The sequence below is a fragment of the Chiloscyllium plagiosum genome, unplaced genomic scaffold (genome assembly GCF_037043375.1).
Source record: "Chiloscyllium plagiosum isolate Xiang-an unplaced genomic scaffold, Cpla_swu_hap1 HiC_scaffold_11, whole genome shotgun sequence".
In the NCBI taxonomy this organism is placed as follows: domain Eukaryota; kingdom Metazoa; phylum Chordata; class Chondrichthyes; order Orectolobiformes; family Hemiscylliidae; genus Chiloscyllium; species Chiloscyllium plagiosum.
In genome coordinates this window covers 44168888-44189526 of record NW_028270149.1, presented here as the reverse complement: position 1 = coordinate 44189526, position 20639 = coordinate 44168888, and the positions used below count along the sequence as shown (strand labels likewise).

Below are 20639 nucleotides of genomic sequence, written 5' to 3'. Positions count from 1 at the left end.
GTACTTTACCCTCACTCTCAAATATCCTTTCAAGACAATTTGAGATAGTTCACACCCTGGCATGAGGTAGACAGCATATCATGTCCAACTCTGGATCAAGTTTAGAAGGGATGTCAACTGCCTCCATTAGTATTGAATTCCCCACAAAAACTATCTTAGACTTGCCCTCTTAATCTTCGATATTTTAGACAGCTGCATTCTAGCTGACCTTCTGATAATCTTACTTAAGCAGTCCATGTCCAAGTGCAGAAAGACCTGGACAATATCCAGATTTGAGCTGACAATTGGCAAGTAAAATTCATTCTATACAAGTACCAGGCAAAGACCATCTCAAAATGACCATTGCCATCACCAAATCCCCCATTATCAAGACACTGGGGGCTAACAACCAGAAACTGAACTGGACTCACCATATAAATACTGCGGCTACAAGAGCAGGACAGAGGCTAGGAATCCTGCAGCAAACACCTTACTTCCTAATTCCTCAAAGCCCATCCTCCATCTTCAAGGCACAACTCAGGACTGTGTTGGAATGCTCCCCACATAACCTAGATGTGTACAACTCTATAATACTGAAGAAACTTGATACCATCCAGGAGAAGCAGCCTGCTTGATTGGCCCCTATTCACAAATATCCATCCCTCCATTATTGATGCACAGCATAACAGTGTGTACCATCTACAAGATATGTTACAGCAACTCAGCAAGACTCCTTAGACAATATCTTCTACACTCATGATGACTTCCATTTAAAAGGACAAGGGAAATGCGATATCACTTGCAAGCTACCCTTAATGCTACTCACCATCCTGAATTGGACATATATCTTGTAATATATTTCTTGTAATAAAACAGGCATAGATGAATGTTTGAATATAATGTATATATACACAAGACATTGGATTAATAGAGGAAAAACTGGGAACACTGAAATACAGAGACGCAAAATGCTTTATTTTCAATACAATGTTAGAAATCCCATGTCTGATCATTTCTGAGACCCAAGCCTACATGCATTCTTTTTCTTTAACCAAAGCTTGCATCACTTGAAAAGACAGCATTTGCTAGCCATCCCTAATTTCCTTTGAATTGAATAACTTGTTGGAACATTGCAAAGAGCAATTAAGAATCTAGTACATGGATGTGTGACAAGTTTGATATGTAGGCCAGACCAATTAAGGATGGCAGATTTCCTTCCCTCTTTCCTAAAGGACACTAGTGAACCTGATTTTTTTTTATAATTGATAATGATGTCGTGATCATCATTGTTGTGGTATAAACAGTTACCTCAAGATTTGTGAGGATCAGCAATCGCAGGCTTTATTTTTGAGCGTGTTGGGGAGTTGCCTTTTGCAAACTTCACTATGGTCTTTCCTAGAGTAAAGTCAGCATGGAAATTTGTAGACCGATAGAACTGAAGATGCTGTTAATCAGAAACAAAAACAGAAGTTGCTGGAAAAGCTCAGCAAGTCTGGCAGCTTCTGTGAAGAGAAATCAGAGTTAACATTTCTAGTCTGGTGATCCTTCCTCAGGACTTCTGAGGAAGGGTCACTGGACCCAAAACATTAACTTTGATTTCTCTTCATAGATGCTGCCAGATGTGTTGAGCTTTCCCAGCAACTTCAGTTTTTGTTATGGAAATTTATAGTCTTAATTCTCACATTTCATCACCATGTTTTTACATCTTACCACAATCCACTTGATGATTATTTTAGAACTCACATCATGTAACAATGCTTTCCGTGTTCTGTAGATATTCTTTCATCTCATCAGTGCAAGGATCTTGGTTTTCAATGTGAGCCTAACAAAGTCAACTTCTCTGCTTCCTTATTGCTATAAGATTATTGACCTAAGCTGTGAAGATTTTTACTTTTAGACCTAACATTCTAAGGAGGTTCCCACATTGACTATATCTATACCTGTATCCTTAGCACAAGGTGGAGCTTGGGTTTACTAAAGTGCAGCAATCCCACCTTTTTTCTTGTTTCTTGGCTGCCATTTTGGCCAGCTTCTCAACTCATTTTTGCTGACTTCAGACAGGATTCAGGAAGCAGTTACAAAACTATTACCAGTTAGCAAAACAAATGTCATTTACAAAATACCATGCAAGGACTGTAACACTACATCGGATATTCAGGCAGAAAATTAGCCACCAGGAAACATGAACACCAACTAGCCACCAAAAGACATGATCCATTATCACTAGTATCCTTACATACAGACGAGGAAGGACACAACTTTGACTGGAACACCACATCCATCACAGGACATGCTAAACAGAGACATGCATGGGAATTCCTAGAGGTCTCGCATTCTAACTGGAACTCCATCAATAAACACATCTCTTTGGACCCCATTTACCATCCTCTGAGAAAAAGAACCGGAAGTGATATCACCCACCTTAAGAAACCAAGACACATGAACAGAAAGCGGGACATAACACCAGCGCTTCACCAGAGGCTCACTATTATGGTGACAAAATGTCTGAAAACAAACCTTGAGGCTCAGCAAGCTAATTTACATACTTATCACCAACCTGAGCTACAAATCTTCTCAAAAATCACAAACTAATCCCAATTGAATGATTGCCAATACACGAGATGATCCATATCTAAAGATAGATTTTTATATGAAGACCCCATTTCCACAATCCCTGCCATCAAGTAAATTAATCTTTCCATGTCTTTCTTAATGGCTCATTTTTTCTGCTGCTGTTTGTATAAATAAAGGAGATTTTCCACTGTCCTTGCCACATGCAGGTAGGTGTTCTGTTGGAGGTGGTACATCTAATCCAAATGTGTTGACAAATCCCTCAATTTCCATTGAGTTTCAGAGGTGTTTGTTGGTCATTTCATTGTAGCTAATCCATACCTGGTTCCTCACTGTAAAAATGAAGGTTGGGTGCGATATCTCACAGATTTTATTTGAATGATGAAAAGATAATTGATTAGTAGCTGCACTGTAATCTCGCACACAAGCATAAGCAGTTTGTGTTTGTTTGTATGTGGTATCAATTACTTTTATGGTACAATTGCCTTCAGTCTTAGTGTTATTAAACTTCAGGATCATGATGTAGCCTATGATTTCACACTACTACATGTTGATGAGTGCTTCCCCTCTCCAATTTAGTTCCCACCAAACTTCTTTCTTTGGGACTGCATACAGTAGCATATTATGATATGTAACATTACACATCCTTTAATCATTCCAGTATTTCCAACTTGGCAAGTAGTACAGGTTTGGGTCTTTATTGTTATTTTGGGTAGGGTAGCATCAATCCCATCAAGGCTCAGGAAGCAATATCACAATTTCTTTGAGGGATATCCCATATGTTTCCCTCAGCTGAATGATAGTTCACTCCTTCCTAGTTCCATATTATTGAAACTCAGGTCACTAACCTCCCAGTGTGTTTGTCTGTACATGGCACCAAACCTAACATTCTTAATATTCAGTTCTATATTATCAATTAAGTCCTGAGCCAATTGTAAATGCTATCTTTTCATTTTACTTTATGTTTGATAGCGGACTGGATTAGTTTGATTAGTTTTCACAAAGGGCTGAGGAAGGAATTTTGAAAAGCCTTCTTTTTTAACTTGTAAAGAGCACATTACTGAAATTCATTACAATTCAGGTTCTACTGTTGCTTTGCCAGCAGTCAAGAGAAATTGTAAGAGGAGACATCACGGCTCCTGGAAGTGTAGACAAGGTGAGATAAAACAAAGAACTGAGGATGCTGAAGATTTGAAACAAAAGCAGAAATTGCTGGTGAAGCTCAGCAAATCTGGCAACATCTGTAGGAAGAAACCAGAGTTGATATTTTGAGTCAAATTTAAAGTTACTGGACTCAATACGTTAATTCTGTTTTCTTCCCACAGATGCTGCCAGACCTGCTGAGTTTCACCAGCAATTTCTGTTTTTGTGTAGAAAGCTAGGTTCAATCAGTAACAATTTGCTAATTTCTTTTTGTGGAATAGTAACCAGTGATGAATGCCAAAGTAGCAAGTTCAAACTAAATCACCATGGCTACAGAAATGCCTATAATTTAATTATTAATTTCAGATACACAGAAAATCCATTATTAACTCAACAATTTAAAACAAATTAAAGTGAAAATATGTAAAATCAGACAGTTCATATCACACCCATGTGATTCTCCTTTCCAGGAAACAATCGCCTGCATTTTACCCCCTGGCCATTTATCAATTTGCTTCAGTTTACCCTAAAACCAATTGCAATGATACCTTCTTGTTTACCCAAGAAAACAAAACCTCAATCGAGCCGCCACATTTTCTCTAATTAATGAACCCAGTGACCTATTGCTTGGCTCAGATTCTCAAATCAGCTCATCAGCTGCCAATTTGAAGGCTGACTTCCCTATGTAATGGTGGTAAAATGAATTTATTCACCCTTCCTTTTATGTCAACACTCAATCTAATGTCACTGATTGTTATTATGAGGACTTGCTTGCAGCACAAAATTGTTTGGGTTTAAATGAGACACTTCAAACCTTGTAAAGTTCAGCAATTACAGACGTGACTTTCAAGCACAAGTTGCAAGTAACTGTCATGGCAAACTTCAGCAAACTCTTTCTCTAATATTGAATCAATTATTTTAGCACTTACATCTGTTGATGCTTCTCTTATCTCCTCATCAGCTCTAAGATTGAAGCTATCATTGTGACCAGAAACCATTCCTTCTATCTGTTTCCTATCACCCTTAGGTTATTGACTCAAGCCATAACAGTCATTAGTTTTACAACCTATATTCTTATTTTCCCACGGAACTGCCTTCGTACTGCATCATGCCTGCAGTATCAACTTCATTTCTCTTCATGTTTAAGAAAAAATGCTTATTGTCACATTTATCTATTGTGCTGTGTGTTTTAATATGAACTTTAATTACTTGCCTCATTTTACCAAACTTAATTGAATTCAAAGCTCACCAGTTACCATGGTGAGACTTGAACTTGTGTTGTCAGAGTATTAATTGCTGAGCACAATTTGACATGTGATTTTAATTCACCTTCTGCAGGTAACTGAACAGAAACAGATTTATGTCTCCTCCTAAATCTCACTTAGAAAAATAACAGTGTGTTCTTGAGGTTTCAGAATACTAATATATTAACCACAAGCCCTATTATCAATGCACATCTACACCTGACCTCACCACTGAAAATGTGAGACAACCTATTGGAAAATTGTGAGATAAAAGGTTTTAGAAATTTCAGGCTTGTGGATAGGAGTAAAGAATGCCACAGTGAATATACTCTTCTCTGAACAACCTTTCATACTTCATTCTCTGTAGATCTTATGGTTACCCGACAATAAAAATAGCACCCCCAAAGATTTCCAGAAGATTGTGGGAGAAAAGCTTGACCCAGAGACACTGCAAAGGCAGAACATTCACACCATCAATATTCGCTATAGTAACATTAGTTTCATGGAGATCAGGTAAGATGCTTTGAATATACAAAAATGAGCCTAAATACTAGAACCTGATCAGAAAATGTTCATAAATAGATCACAGAAGACTGCAGGCAATTGTCACTAAAGTCACAATTTGATCTATTTCTTTGAAGATTCAATAGAGATATTTTTGGTGACCTGTTATTGTATAAATGTAATTTTGTGAAATCACATTCTTAATAGAGAGTCTCAATATTAGCAACATGAATTCAATTCATGTTGACCTCAGAGTACAACGGGATCTTGATCAAAAGGGCCAATGGGCTGAGGAGTAGCAGATGGAGTTTAATTTAGATAAATATGAGATACTGCACTTTGGAAAAACAAATCTTAGCAGGAATTATAACTTAATTGTAAGGTTCTATGGAGTGTTGCTGAACAAAGAATGCAGGTTATTAGCTCCTTGAAAGTGGAGTCGCAGGTAGATAGGATAGTGAAGAAAGCATTTGGTATGCTTTCCTTTATTGGTCAGAGTATTGAGTATAGGAGTTGGGCAGTCATGTTGCAGATGTGCAGGAAGTTGGTTAGGCCACTTTTGGAATATTACATGCAATTCTGGTCTCCTTCCTATCGGAAGGATGTTGTGAAACTTGAAAGGGTTTAGAAAAAAATTACAAGGGTGTTGCCAGGGTTCGAGGATTTGAACAATAGGGAGGAGAGTCAAAGGCTGAGGGGTGACCTTATAGAGGTTTGTAAAATCATGAGGGGCATGGATAGGATAAATACAGAAGGTCTTTTCCCTGGGGTGGGGGAATAGAGGGCATAGGTTTAGGGTGAGATGGGAAAGATATAAAAGGAACCAAAGGGGCAAATTTTTCACAGAAGGTTGTGCTTGTGTGGAATGAGTGGCCAGAGGAAGTAGTGGGGGCTGGTACAATTACAACATTTACAAGGCACCTGGATGGAAATATGAATAGGAAGGGTTTAGAGGGATATGGGCTAAGTGCTGGCAAATGGAACTAGTTTAGGTTAGGATATCTGGTCAGCATGGACAAGTTGAACTGAAGGGTCTGTTTCCGTGCTGTACATCTCTATGACTGTATGACCATTACTTTTTTTGTTTTAGACGGGATACAGCCCTGAATGTTTTGATGGCCAGTCAGTTATTATTCCAGCACGGATAGGAGTTGCACATGGGAACTGTGCAGAATTTCTATCATAGCAGACTGAGAGGGAATTAAGCTTGAAATTGAAGATTCTGCTGTGCAATTTCTCTACACTTGGAAACCCTTCAAAAATATACATTTGAATCATAGAATTCAAAATGATCAGTTAATTAAAGTTACTCAGAAAGTGTTCGACTGTTTATTACATAGCCTAACTTCTGAGTAATTACTCAACTCTGACCTTATAGTCATCTCACTCAATTAGGATGTGGTGGAGGCTGGTACAATTGCAATATTTAAAAAGCATCTGGATGGGTATATGAATGGGAAGGGTTTGGAGGGATATGGGCCGGGTGCTGGCAGGTGGGATTAGATTGGGTTGGGATATCTGGTCGGCATGGACAGGTTGGACCAAAGGGTCTGTTTTCATGCTGTACATCTCTGTGACTCTATGACTCTAACTCCAACTACAAAACGCCAGTACACTTGCATTCCTAGACCCAAACCAGACACCATCATTTCATCACTTGGGACTGGCAACCCCACTCTACTCTGGACCTCAAAAGTCTCAAGCCCCACACCATATCGAGTTGAAGGGTTGAGTCTGGTATAAGGTGGAGGGAAGGGAGATGAGGAAATAGGTGAAATCAACACAGACCCCATGTGGTTGGAGGGTCCCAAGGCAGAAAATGACACATCAGGTGGCCAGAATCTGGTATTGGAGCAGGCCCAGGTCTTAATGTCCTTGGACAGAGTGGGAGGGGGAGTTGAATTGTTCAGTCACAGGCTGTTGGGGTTGTTTAGTGCGTGTGTCTGAAGCATTCCGCAAGTTGGAATCCTGTCCCCCCAAAGTACAGAAGACCACATCAGGAGCAATGAACAGAGTAGATGACGTGTAGAGGTGCAGGAAAATCTCTGCTGTATGTGGAATGATTCTTTGGAGCCTGAGATTGATGTGCGGGGGGAGGGGGAGGGAGATGTGGGCATAGGTTTTACACCTCTTGCGATGACTAGGGAAGGTGCCAAGAGTGAAGGGTGGGTTGTTGGGGATCATGGACCTATCAAGGGAGTCGCAGAGAGAATGGTCTCTGCGGAATGCAGATAGGAGTGATGAGGAAAATATGTCTCTGGTGGTGGGGTCTAATTGTAGGTGGTGGAAATGATGGAGCATGATGCGTTGTATCTTGAGGTTGGTGAGGTGGAAAGTGAAGACTGGAGGGGGCGGGGGAGTGCAGTTTCTGTCCTTGTTGTGATTGGAAATGTGGGATTCAAAGGCAAAGGTGCGGGAAGTGGAGGAGAGGCACTGGAGGACATCGTTGACCATGTGGGAGGTGAAATTGCAGTCCTTGAAGAAGGAGACCATCTGGGATTTTTTTTGGTGTAATTGGTCATCCTGGGAACAGATGCGGTGGAGGCTGAGGAAGTGGTAGCAAGAAATTGCATTTTTACAGGAGATAGGGTGGGAGGAGATATAGTCCAGGTCATTGTGCAAGTCGGTGGGTTTGAAGTAAATGTCCATGTTGAGTTATTCACCGGAAATGGAGATGGAGAGGTCCAGGATAGGGAGGAAGATGTCCACGATGGTCCTGGTGAACTTGAGGTCAGGTTGGAAGGTATTCATGAAGTTGATGAACTGTTCAACCTCCTTGTTGGAGTACAAGGTGGCGTTGATATAGTCATCAATGTAGCGAAAGAAAAGGTGGGGAATGATGCTGGTGTAGATGCTGTGGAAGATGGACGCTTTCATGCTCCCGACAAAGAGGCAGGCATAGCTGGGACCCATGCGGGTGCCCATGGCTACTCCTTTGGCCTGGAGAAAGTGGGAGGATTCAAAGGAGAAATTGTTGAGGGTGAGCCCCAGTTCAGCTGAGTTCACCTCCAGACCCGAGTGCCCCATTGTCTCATTCTACATTCTCGACCCAATCTTCCTTCATTTCTCAGGCACCAGCACACTTTCCAGCTCTTGTGTCCTTATCATCTTCACCCTGGGACCCTACTCCCTGGCACCCTACCCCCTACAAACTTGGCACCTACTCACATAACATATTATCTCCAAGCAACTACCTCTACACACTTGGCACACCACCATCTGGCACTCAACCACTTTACATCATACCCACCTGGCACTCTACCCCATGCCAACTTGGCGCCCAATACCACCTTGATCCCTATTTACCTGGTGCCCTACCCCCTCAAAATCTGGCACCCTATCTTCATGATGCCCTAACCTTACACTTACCTTACGTACTTATCATATGATAGCAGCTGTCAAAGTCACTGCCTGTGATTCGAGACCTTCAAAGTTCAGAATACAGTAGTTGACTGCTGTGAAAAGTGATATGGATTTCTTCCCCCCTCCCCAATAATTTTGAACAGAATCTCCCGTCAGAGAAGCAGTGTTCTCTTGTTTCCAAAATATGAAGGGCGGCAGTATTTTACGTGAACTTGCCAATCATCAGAAAATCTGTTCCATGTTGTACACTACCTGCCTGAACTTCTCATGAATGCTTCCAAAGTAAATGTGAATATTACAAGATCGTGTTTTGCAACCAGAGTAAAATAGGTTTCAAAACATAAATGGTAGGATTTTAATGTGGTGGAAATGGGTAAAACATTAGTTATAGAGCATTACACATAGAAAGAGACCTTTTGGTCCATTTTGTTCATGCTGGTCATCAAGCGCCTACCTGTTGTAATCATATTTTTCCAATACTTGGCCCATAGTTTTATGTACTATGGTATTTCAAATGTTCATCTAAATATTTCTTAAATGTTGTGATGGTTCCCATCCCTAGCACCCTTTCAGGCAGTGAGTTCCAGATACCCACCACTCTCTGGGTGAAAAAGAAGTCTTAAATTCTCTCTAAACCTCCAGCCTTTTATCTGCAACATATGCCACCTGATTATTGGCTTCTCTACCAAAGGAAAAGTTTATTCCTATTGACCATATCTTGCTCCTTATAATTTTGTAAACGTCAATCAGGCCCCTGCTCAGCCTTTGCTGCTCCAAGCTCAAAAGTGTGCTTTGTCATTACCATAACCGATAGCAATATTGTGAGTCCATACATATATATGTGTAGGAAATTGTTAATAATACTTTATACTCTTCTACAGGATGCACTGTAATGGTCCTTTCAGAATTCAATCCCTAAGTAATCATTGAATTGTCAAAATCTCCACTTTTGTTTCTTTATCCTTTGCTAAAAAATCTTGAAAAATTAGACTTTACTGAATGATGTATAGCTGAATATTTAATGGAGTTCTAAGTTCACAACTATTCTAAGTGCCCTCACTGGCTGTGAACAGTGAACTGCATATTTGTGGACTATCAAACTTCATTATAGTTTTTCTTCAATGGAAGTACAAAAAGTTGAATATAGCTGAAAAGAAAGATATGTTGCCAATGCTTTTACCCTTACACTCATTAAGACAAAGGTAAGAATATCCAATGATTACAACAGTTTTGATGCAAAAGGAAAAGGGTGCAAAGTAATTTCCAAGTCAATTCTGATTGGCCAAAATGTTGCCATTGAGCAATGGGGAACTATCAGCTCCCATCTTCCACTGCAATTTTAGAAAGATAAAGTGTTTGTACATCAGAGAATTTCAGACACTCTCCATGATGATTAACTCTCCTTTCCCAGTGATTCCAGTGTAACCAGAATCCTCTGAGTGTTTTTTGTTAATCTGCTTGTCTTTAAAACCATTTTTATACACTGAAGTTGATTGTGGTCCTTTGATCATGTGTGCAGTTAGAGAACAGAGCGCCTATTGAATCAGTTGGATGTAAAAAATCCACCAAATATTTTTCGGATGATATGCAGTGGGGGCTAGTATAAACTTTGGTAATGCGAATCCCTGATGCCAGTGAGTTTGTGATGTAGAAATGTCCCATCCTTTCCCATCCCTTCTGTCGCTTTCAGATGAGAGGTACTAGTATCTGAATCATTGAGTTCTCTGAATCTGGCCTGTGTATACTGTGAGTTTCTTGCTAATGATCACGGTGATTTGTTCAGTAATATTTGGGCTTTGCAAAATCCATGAGAGCTGAAGGAAGGAGCTGACTGCATTGTCACCATTTCAATACCTCTCTGAATCTTTGCTTAGATCCCCTTTTATCTTTGAAACTTTTGTTTTGCTTCATTTGGACTGGAGGTGTTCAGATGGAATGAGCTGCCAGAGGAAGTGGTGGAGGCTGGTACAATTGCAACATTTAAGAGGCATTTGGATAGGTATATGAATAGGAAGGGTTTGGAGGGATATGGGCCGGGTGGTAGCAGGTGGGACTAGATTGGGTTGGGATATCTGGTCGGCATGGACGAGTTGGACCAAAGGGTCTGTTTCTGTGCTGTACATCTCTATATGACTCTATATTACTTTTGTTTTCAGAGAATGGGTCCCTGCGTATGAATATGTGATGGTTCTACGCAGTGAAATTGAGCTACATTATAACCTCAACCGATTATCTCAAAATCATTTTGTAACTATCTACCCACTCAGGATTGTCTAATAAGTGCTGCCCAGCTGCTGAATCACATCCAAACATCAACATTTTGTTTTAGGTTTTGCTAGCATGGGTTTCGTGAATACAGTCTCTGCTCTGCCTGTTATGAACAACTAAAGGAACATGTTGTTCCAATCACCTAAGCACCAGGAAAATATGTCCTAAATACTTAGCATTGTATGAGCACTGAACTTTATAAATGATGTTGCTCTATTGTGTATTGGACAGAATGTCTTTTTGGACTGAGGGCAGTAGTTACTAACATAAAACAACATAGCATTGCCTTGCCCATCAGTTAATTTGCCAGCCAATCAGCAACATTTCCTCCAGTATGTAATTATTTTGTGATTGTATGTTTCCATTTATCCTGATGAGTGCAAACCAAAAATCCTCAGCCAAATGTCTATGTCCAGAAATATAAATCATCACTGCGTAATTTCAAAATGGAAGTTATTTTAATGGAAGTTATCTTATAAGTTAAGATGTTTAACTTTTGCCTTAGCCAAACATTTATTTACATTTCTGAAAACTTAAATGAATTGTAAAGAATAATCTGTGAATTTTACTTCCTGCCTTGTTAGGAGAAAGTGCAGACTGCCAATGCTGGAGATCAGAGTCAAAAAGTGTGGCGTTGGAAAAGCACAGTAGGTCGGGTAATACCCAAGGAGCAGTAGGATCGATGTTTCAGGCATAAGCCCTTCATCACTCCTGATGAAGGGCTTATGCCTGAAATGTCGATTCTCATGCTCCTCAGATGCCGTCTGACCTGCTGTGCTTTTCCAGCACCACAGTTTTCAACTTTCTGGCTTGTTGCCTATGAAAATAATTCACTATGATTGGATGCTTACACTATTTGCAAATATGACTTGCTAAAATGCCCAGGATCCTTTGACATTGCAGCAAATTCAATCTATTATTGGGGAAGGGGAAATTCACCCCACTAATTGCTAAGTGTTTTTAGGCACCTTTTTCAAGGTTAATGACGAGGTTAAGTACTGAAAGAAAAGTCAGCCCAATTTAGTTAGTGTAGGTCTATCTAAGCCTCACAGGTAAGCCCCTTTTCAATACAACCTCATCAGCCTCCAGAAGAACTTCAGTGATATTGTACTGGGATAACAATGGCACATTATGAATTTCCCAGTGCCCTGTTGGTGCAAATCTAGTTTAGCAAACAGCAGTTAACTTCTGTTTGAACTACAATGTTAAGGAAATTACATTATTTGGGAGAGGGTTGCACAGAAAGCAAGTGTTAAATGGTTTCTTATTAGTATTCTGTTTGAACTTTTTAGGTTTACAGAAAAAATGGGATGGAAATGACATACCTTCTTCATTCTTGTATAAATCTGGAGCCATGTGCCAGAAACCTTTGTGTTTTCAAACATGTCCACTAGATGGCGTCAGAAAAATAATTTTACTTCTAATAAATCAGCGGATTTCTGCTATGAAAGAGAGGTCAAGCTTTCTCCTTCAGTGTAATTTGTTATCTTATTAGAATTAATTAACTCAAACATTGTCACATTGTTATGTACCTTCAGGAACTATGCAGAAAAAAACATCAGCACAAACCTTTATGTTGTCAATGAACGTTGGCTGTTCTCCACGCTGTGGTGTGCCAAAGTGAACTCTGTTACGACCAATGCCTGTCATATCTTCAAGAATATGCAAGAACCTATTTGGCATATTGTAAGTGAGACTTTTAAACAAGTAAAAATTGTGGAGCTTGCAGGTCCACGGTGGGGTGTCAGCAATGAAATGAAATTAGTCCTGGAACAAATTATGTTCCTTCATTCACCCTTGGAGTAACTAATGGATATAGATAGGAGGCAATTGATTTTTGTGATACTTATAAATAGCAAAATTGAGCTTTCTTTTCTTAAACAACTATCCAAGGACAAAATGTGTCATCTGCAATGGAGCAAATCAGATGATTTTATCCAGTGAGTAATCAGATAGGAATATACCTGCCCTGAAATTCTCATGGTCACATAAGACAGAAAGCAGAGTATTTAGATTAGATTAGATTCCCTACATTGTGGAAACAGGCCCTTCGGCCCAACCAGTCCGTACCTACCCTCTGAAGAGTAACCCAAGCAGAACCATTTCCCATAACTAATGCACCTCACACTATGGGCAATTTACCATGGCCAATTCACCTGACCTGCACATCTTTGGACTGTGGGAGGAAACCAGAGCACCCAGAGGAAACCCACGCAGACACAGGGAGAATGTGCAAACTCCACACAGTCGACCGAGGCTGGAATCGAACCTGGGACCCTGGTGCTATGAGGCAGCAGTGCTAACTACTGTGTCCCTGTGCCACCCATAAAACTCTCGTCCCTGCCCAGCGGGGGATTGAACCCTGGTCTTCTGTGTGATAAGCGGGGTTAATAACCACTACACTACCGAAGATGGTGATGTTTATCTGGAATGGTCCAGGAATGTGGGGTGAGACCAGGATATGCTGGGATTCCAACCTGCAGGTTTTTTAACATACCTTTGGGAGACATGATGGAAAAATATTTCTGTCCTTCCAAGCCCTCTGTTAGGTTGTGATGCATGGTCAGTGTGTCAGAATACTTTAAAGAGACATGGTCATGATACCATCACAATATCACAGCATGCAACCAGACGGTACAAAATATCATAGTCTGTTTTATCTTGAATCATTTGAAGCATGATCCTCTACCAGAAATATACCTGTTGTAATGTAACAGCCTAATATTAGTGCAGATACCTATGTGACTGAGGAATGCAATATTTATATATAATTGTTAGTTGCAATAAACTTCCATTGGAGTCATCAATACCATAATATCCACATCCAATCTTTCATGTCATGGGAGATAACAAAGTCATTCACACATCAGTTAAAACCACTCTGTGAGAGGCACATTCACCCTGTATAGGAGCCATGTTTGAAGTAATTCCCAGGCTTCTTGAAGAGACATGCTCCTTTCATTCACGAATGTCCTAAGTAAGATTTGATCTAGGAATGTCTGAGGCTTCAGGATAGAAATATCAAGAAACAAGTGATCAATCCCAGAGGAAATTAATTTTGTACAATGTCTGCAAATTGTTTAATAAAATATAGCACATGCTTGAAATCAATAATAAAAATAGAAAATGCTAGAAATGGCCAGCATTTTTGGAAGCATCTGGGAAGAGAAAACCAGAGTTAACCATTTTAGATTGATGACTTTTCTTGGAATTGAAATCATTTTTGTATGTATAAATAAGTAAAATAACTGGATGCATTTTTTTAAACCTAGAAATTTCTCAGCACACCCTATTAATCTAATTGGGTGCAGTGCAGCCACTGAAATTTTAAACAATATAATCATTTAAATGAGCCTACTTAGAATAGGCAACATATGTATTGCAAAGACAGAGCCCCACACACCTCAGGATCACCATGTTTGTATGGTAACAATAAGAAAACATTGTGGTAAATTTTTCATCAGCTATTATTATATCACCCAACCAATTAAAGTGTGCTAACTCCACTAATTTTTGCAGAGAAGGCTCATTCATTTCGTATGGGTGAACTCCTGAGCAATGTTGGATCTGGTATTGACAGTTCACCAGAGGAAAGGGGACATGTACATAACTCTTGACCTTGTTTGTAATGGTATATTTGCAATGTTGTTTAGATAACAAAAGTATTTGGCAAAATCGCTTACCGGTACTAATAATGTGTAGACAATGGAATACATTAGACAATAAATATTCACCTCCTTTTCTCAAAATTCCTTCCAATGTTTCATGATCTTTTTCTACGGGCATATTCACTCCCAAACTTACTGTTTGAGCTTACATTGTCTTTTCTTTCCTTCCATCTTTGTACTGCATGTTCCCAATTCTTGAGCCTAATCTTCTGCCTCTGCCCCTCACCCTGTACCTTCATTCAGCATTCACATTTTCCAGTGGCCTTCCCTGCTCTAATTATAATAAATCTATTTCTTCATTGACTATTCCCTTCTAGTGAATAGCTGATTTTAGTACTCACTTTTGTCCTTTCAGACTAATGGCATCATATTGATGATCAGAACTGATTTATCCATCATCAGGCAAACTATCAACTGTGGCAGTTTGATCCACATAGCTCTGTAACATGTGGATATGAGAAGTACCTGGCTACTAGTTATTTTCCACAACTCCTTCAGAATCTGCAAATTTGCAATCCATGTCAAGCACCTGTGACTAGTGCACTTAAAAGGTCTAGACCCCATGTGATATGGTTATTATTTTACCATCTTTACAGGGATAGGATGGTGGGTCTTGGTGGGATACTATTCAGAGAGTCCATGTGGATTTGATGCATTGAATGGCCTGCATCCAAATTGTAGCGATTCTAGGATTCTGCAACTGACTTTTTGCCTTCTGAATTTCTACCCCTGATGTCAATAACAATTCTTTAATTTTTTTAATGATATGGTGGTTCACTTAATACAAAAAATGCAGAGCTGTGTTTTGCAAATTCACAGATATTCCAAATACAATAGCTTTGTCATTTTTCGTACCCAGTTTCAACTGTACTTCCTTGATTGACTGCCCACTTGATAACAAGGGTATTTCACTGGATCTGTGGTGATTCTGGATATTTTACAAGGAAAGACCACATTTTTCAAAGATTTTAGTGTGCTATCACCTCCAAATATGGAACAGAATTTAATTTTCAAATGTAAGTGTAGATTTTTGATATACCATCGGAGCATAAATAACTATTCAGTTACACCAATTGTACACAAGGGGTGAAAATATATTCTTGAGTGTCTTAAGTGCTATTTTCATATTTATCAAGCAGTAATCTTGCTTTTCCTTTTAACTTCAGAGAAATGGGAACCAGATTGCTACACTTTGCTCTGTTAGTGTTGGCTTATACCAACATCTAATATCCCATAGTGACTGATGTAGACTCTTGCTGTCTCCTAGGAACACAATTACACTAATTGTAGGCAAATTTCATTAATTTCTGTTATTATGTTTTGCTTTCAGACTCCTGGAGCATATAAAGCAATATGGATAGTAATTGATCTTGTATCTTTTCTACTGATTGGCCTAATATACTTCATACATAGGTAAGTAATACTAATTATACCAGTCTGCAGCCACATGACAAATATTAACCTTGACGTTGTAAACAGTAACAGTGAGTGCTTTTGGAGGTCTCTAGAAGAGGGGTTAATGAATATGATGAATCTCAACCGTTAAGATGGTGAACTGCAAATTCCAAGTGTGAGTAGTTCCTAATGGATGAGTAGCTAGAAATCCTAACATTACAGAACATCAACCAAGGATTTTGAAGGTCCTTTTTAAAAATTTTTTTTGTTTGGTTTTCACCACAAACTTCGGCTGTGGTATTTACTTTTGCCTCTTCAATCTTTCATTTCTCCCTTTTGTCCCTTCAGCAAAGGATGTGGAGGTTTTGGAGAGAGTGCAAAAGAGGTAACCAGGATAAAAAAAAACTGAAAGAATTGCGGATGCTGGAAATCAGAAACAGAAATCACTGAAAAACCTCAGTAGGTCTGGCAGCATCTATAGAGAGAAATCAGACTTAACATTTCAGGTCCAGTGACTCCTCTTCAGAACTGATGATAGCTGGGAAAAAGTTGCTTTTTATGCAGAAGATTGGTTGGGGTGAGAGAGTAAATGATGGATGGAGATAAAGCCCAAAGAGAGAGGAGGACAGTTGGCCAGACAAAGGAGTGGATAATGGTCAACCCAGGAAAATGAATAGTAGCTAATGGGGACTATTAATGGTTAACTATGAGTTGTGTGTAATAGAAGACCATGTGATAACAAGGCCAAGTGTGTGGGGATTGAGGTAGGACATGAGAAAGGTGTCTGAAGCCCTAAAATTGTTGAACTCGATATTGAGTGCAGAAGACTATAGAGTTCCCAAGTGGAAAATAAAGTGTTGTTCTTCCAGTTTGCATTGAGCTACGCTATAGCACTGCAGCATTTTTGAGAAAGAGAAGTTGGCCAGGTAACAAGGTGGTGTGTTGAAGTGGCAGGCAACTGGAAGTTGCAGACAGCACATAGGTCTTCCACAAAGCAGTCACCTAGACTATGCCAGGTTTACCAGGATGTTGGCTATATTGAAGTATATTAGCTATAAGGAGAGGTTGGATAAACTTGGATTGTTTTCACTAGATCGTCAAAAGTTCAGGGATGACCTGATAGAAACATAAAATTCTGAAAGGCATCGATAGGATGGATAGTCAGAGTCTTTTTTCCCCAGGGTGGAAATGTAAAAATATTAGGGGGTGTGGTTTAAGGTGAGGGGGGGAACGTTTAAAGGAGATGAGGTGAGACTTTTACACAGAGAGTGGTGTGTGCTTGGTACATGATACCAGGGAAGGCAGTAGAAGTGGATAAAATAACAATGTTTAAGAGGCATTTAGACAAACACATAAACAGGCAAGGAATAGAGGGGTACATATCATGGGCATACAGATGGGATTAGTTTAGAATGGCATCATGGTTGGCACAGACATGGCAGGCTGAAGGGCCAGTTCCTCTGCTGTACTGTTTTATTTTCTAACATCTGCCATAGCATTTCCATTGCAATTTCAATGTCCATATCAATTGTATACTTTTAAATTCAAAATCCCTGCATTAAAATTAAAATCTCAATTTTTGTTACATTCTTTTCCATCAGCACTGCATCCCTTGGACAACTGAATCTTTACATCTCTCTGTTCTTCCAATCAATTTAAAATGCCTGTTTCCATTTTTTCTAATTTTTAAAAATTACTTTTAATGCTCCAGTGAAGAAAACTGCATTCACCAGCAACCTTTCCACATTGCTAACCTTTCTATGATTGTCTCGAATCTTCTACAAAGATAATAAATCCTTAATGTGGTACATCTGGCCAATTAAATCCATGCTGTTTCAGTGACTTTTGGCTATGTGTCCACCAACCATGCCAGCATTCTTGACATTGTGGAGCAGATTTTAAGATAGAGTTGTAAGCCTAAATCCAGTTTAGAAGCATATTTGATTTCCTAGCTGAATTCAGCAAACTCAGTACAAAACAGAAATCAAACCTGAAATGTTTTAGTCTGTACAATAAAATTTGACACCATATAGAAACATCAAAAACGTCTGGCTCAGAAGAGGGCATTTGTCCCATCATATCAATGCAGTTTCACATTGAGCCAGAAGGTGAACTAGTCTGAGCAAATACAGATCAGAATCCACATCAAATCTGCCATCTGTGTCTGGTCCAATGCAATGATATTTGAATATTAATCATTTTTTGTGCCTGTCACACAACCTAAATGTTTATGAGGAAAGCAATGGCAGAGTAAACAGAAATAGGAAGTGTTACAACTGATATGCAACATACAGTTTCCCTGACAGTGATAAAATTGTTTGCAAACAATAGGCATAAAGCGTTCATTGTTGTATAAAGAGATTTCACCACTTTATACAGATGGTATTAATGATGTAACATACAATGAGCCAGAAGGTGCTGTTGAAGAGCTTTGGTGAATTTCTAATGTGCATCTTGTGGAAGGTACATGCTACTGTTACTAAACGTTGGGGTGGTGAAAGAAGTAAATGTTTGTGGATATTGTGTCAACCAAGTGGGTTGCTTTTTCCTGGATGGTGTCAAGCCTTTGAGTCTTGTTGGAGCTGCACTTATCCAGGCAAGTGAAGAATATTCCTTCACACACCTGCTTTAAACCTTGGAGATAGTGGCCAGGCTGAGGTGATGGTGACTCACTTGCTGTAGAATTCTTAGTCTTTGACCCACTGTTGTGGCCGCTACTTATATGGATAGTCCAGTTCAGTTTCTGGCCAAAGATTTTATAGTCATAAGGCTTAGGTTTGTATAGCATAGAAACAGACCTTTACGTCCAATCAGTCCCATCCTCACATAATCCCAAACTAAGCTAGTCTCACCTGCTTGCGCTTGGCCCCTATCTCTCCAAACATTTCTTATTCATACATTATCAAAACTTTTCTTAACACTTCCTCTGGAACGACTCTGTGTTAAAAAAAAAAATGCCCTACATGTCTTTTTTAAATGTTCCTCCTTTCACCTTTAAAATTTGCTCCTTAGTCGAAAAACATCCACCCTAGAGAAAAGATACCTGTCATTTACCTTATCTATACCCTTAATGATTTTATAAATCTCTATAAGGTCACCCCTGAACCTCCTATACTCCAGTGAAAAAAATCTCAGCCTATCCAACCCCTCCTTATAACTTAAAACTCTCAATTCCCAGCAACATCCTGGTAAATCCCATTGAGTTAGACAGCATTGAAACGGACACCTCGCTCCAACTCGTCTATGCCAACTGGATATCCTAAACTGATCTACATTTAGGCCATATCCTTCAAAACCCTTCCTATTCATGTACCCATTCAGCTGCCTTTCAAATGTCCTAATTGTATCTGCTTCCACCACTTCCTCTGGCAGTTCATTCCATTCTCTGCAGGAATAAGTTACCCCTTAAGTCCCTTTTACATCTTTTTCCTCTAACCTTAAACTACGCCCTCTCATTTTGAACTCCTCTACACTGGGAAAGCAATTTTAGCTATTCACCCTATCTATGCCCCTCATGATTATATAAACCTCCAAAAAGTCACACCTCAGCCTCCAATGTTCCAGGGAAAATAGCCCCAGTCAATTCAGTCTGACCTTATGCCTCCTTCTCTCCAGTCCTGGCAATATCCTTGCAAATCTTTTCTTTCAAGTTTAACAATATATTTTCTATAGCAGGGAGACCAGAATTAAACGCATTATTCTGAAATTAGCCCACAGGAAGTTTATAGTGGGCGACTCAGTAAGGGAAATGCCATTGAATTTCAAAGGGTGATAGTTATATTCTCTCTCATTATAGACAATCATTGGCTGACACTTGTATGGTGCAAAGTTACTAGCCACTGATTAGTTCAAGGAGACAGTGAGGACTGCAGATGCTGGAGATCAGAGTCGAGAATGTGGTGCTGGAAAAGCACAGCAGGTCAGGCAGCATCCGAGGAGCAGGAGAATCAACATTTTGGATATTTCCTGATGAAGGGCTTATGGCCAAAACATCGATTCACCTGCTCCTCAGATGCTGCCTGACCTCCTGTGCTTTTCCAGCATCACACTCTCAACTCTGATCTCCATCATCTGTAGTTCTCACTTTTTCCTAGTTGATTCCAACCCTACTGCATAGCTTCTTCCAAGGATGCCTACCATTAAGAAGTTCTCCTCCTCTCTCTACAAGGATCTCAGTGAGTCCCTCTCTCACTGCACCCCCCAGGTCATCTCCTCTGCCATGAAGCTCTTCAGCCATATCCTGAAGCAGACTTGCTACGACAGCCACATCTCCTACCTCAGTGCCTGCCCACTTTCCTGATGAAGGACTTAGCCTGAAACGTCGATTCTCTTTCTCCTCGGATCTACCTGACCTGTTGAGCTATTCCAGCACCACAATCTCAACACTTATCAGTCCAAGCCTAAATATTATCCAAACATTGTTGCATTTAGGCATGGATTGCTTCAGTATCTGAAGAGTTGCAAATGACGCTGAACAAAAACATCCCCACTTCTGACATTATAA

At 39.7% G+C, this 20639-nt stretch overlaps 1 protein-coding gene across 2 annotated transcripts in view; it reads left to right on the top strand.

The window, feature by feature from the left end:
* Positions 1-20639, top strand: part of gdpd2 (glycerophosphodiester phosphodiesterase domain containing 2) — a 139438-nt gene that overhangs the window by 93758 nt on the left and 25041 nt on the right. For both annotated transcript variants that reach the window (XM_087992011.1, XM_043704773.2), the window contains exons 12-14: positions 5305-5450; positions 12611-12758; positions 16071-16153. In XM_087992011.1, the coding sequence (XP_087848137.1) occupies positions 5305-5450; positions 12611-12758; positions 16071-16153 (377 nt within the window). The remainder of the gene's footprint in view (positions 1-5304; positions 5451-12610; positions 12759-16070; positions 16154-20639) is intronic.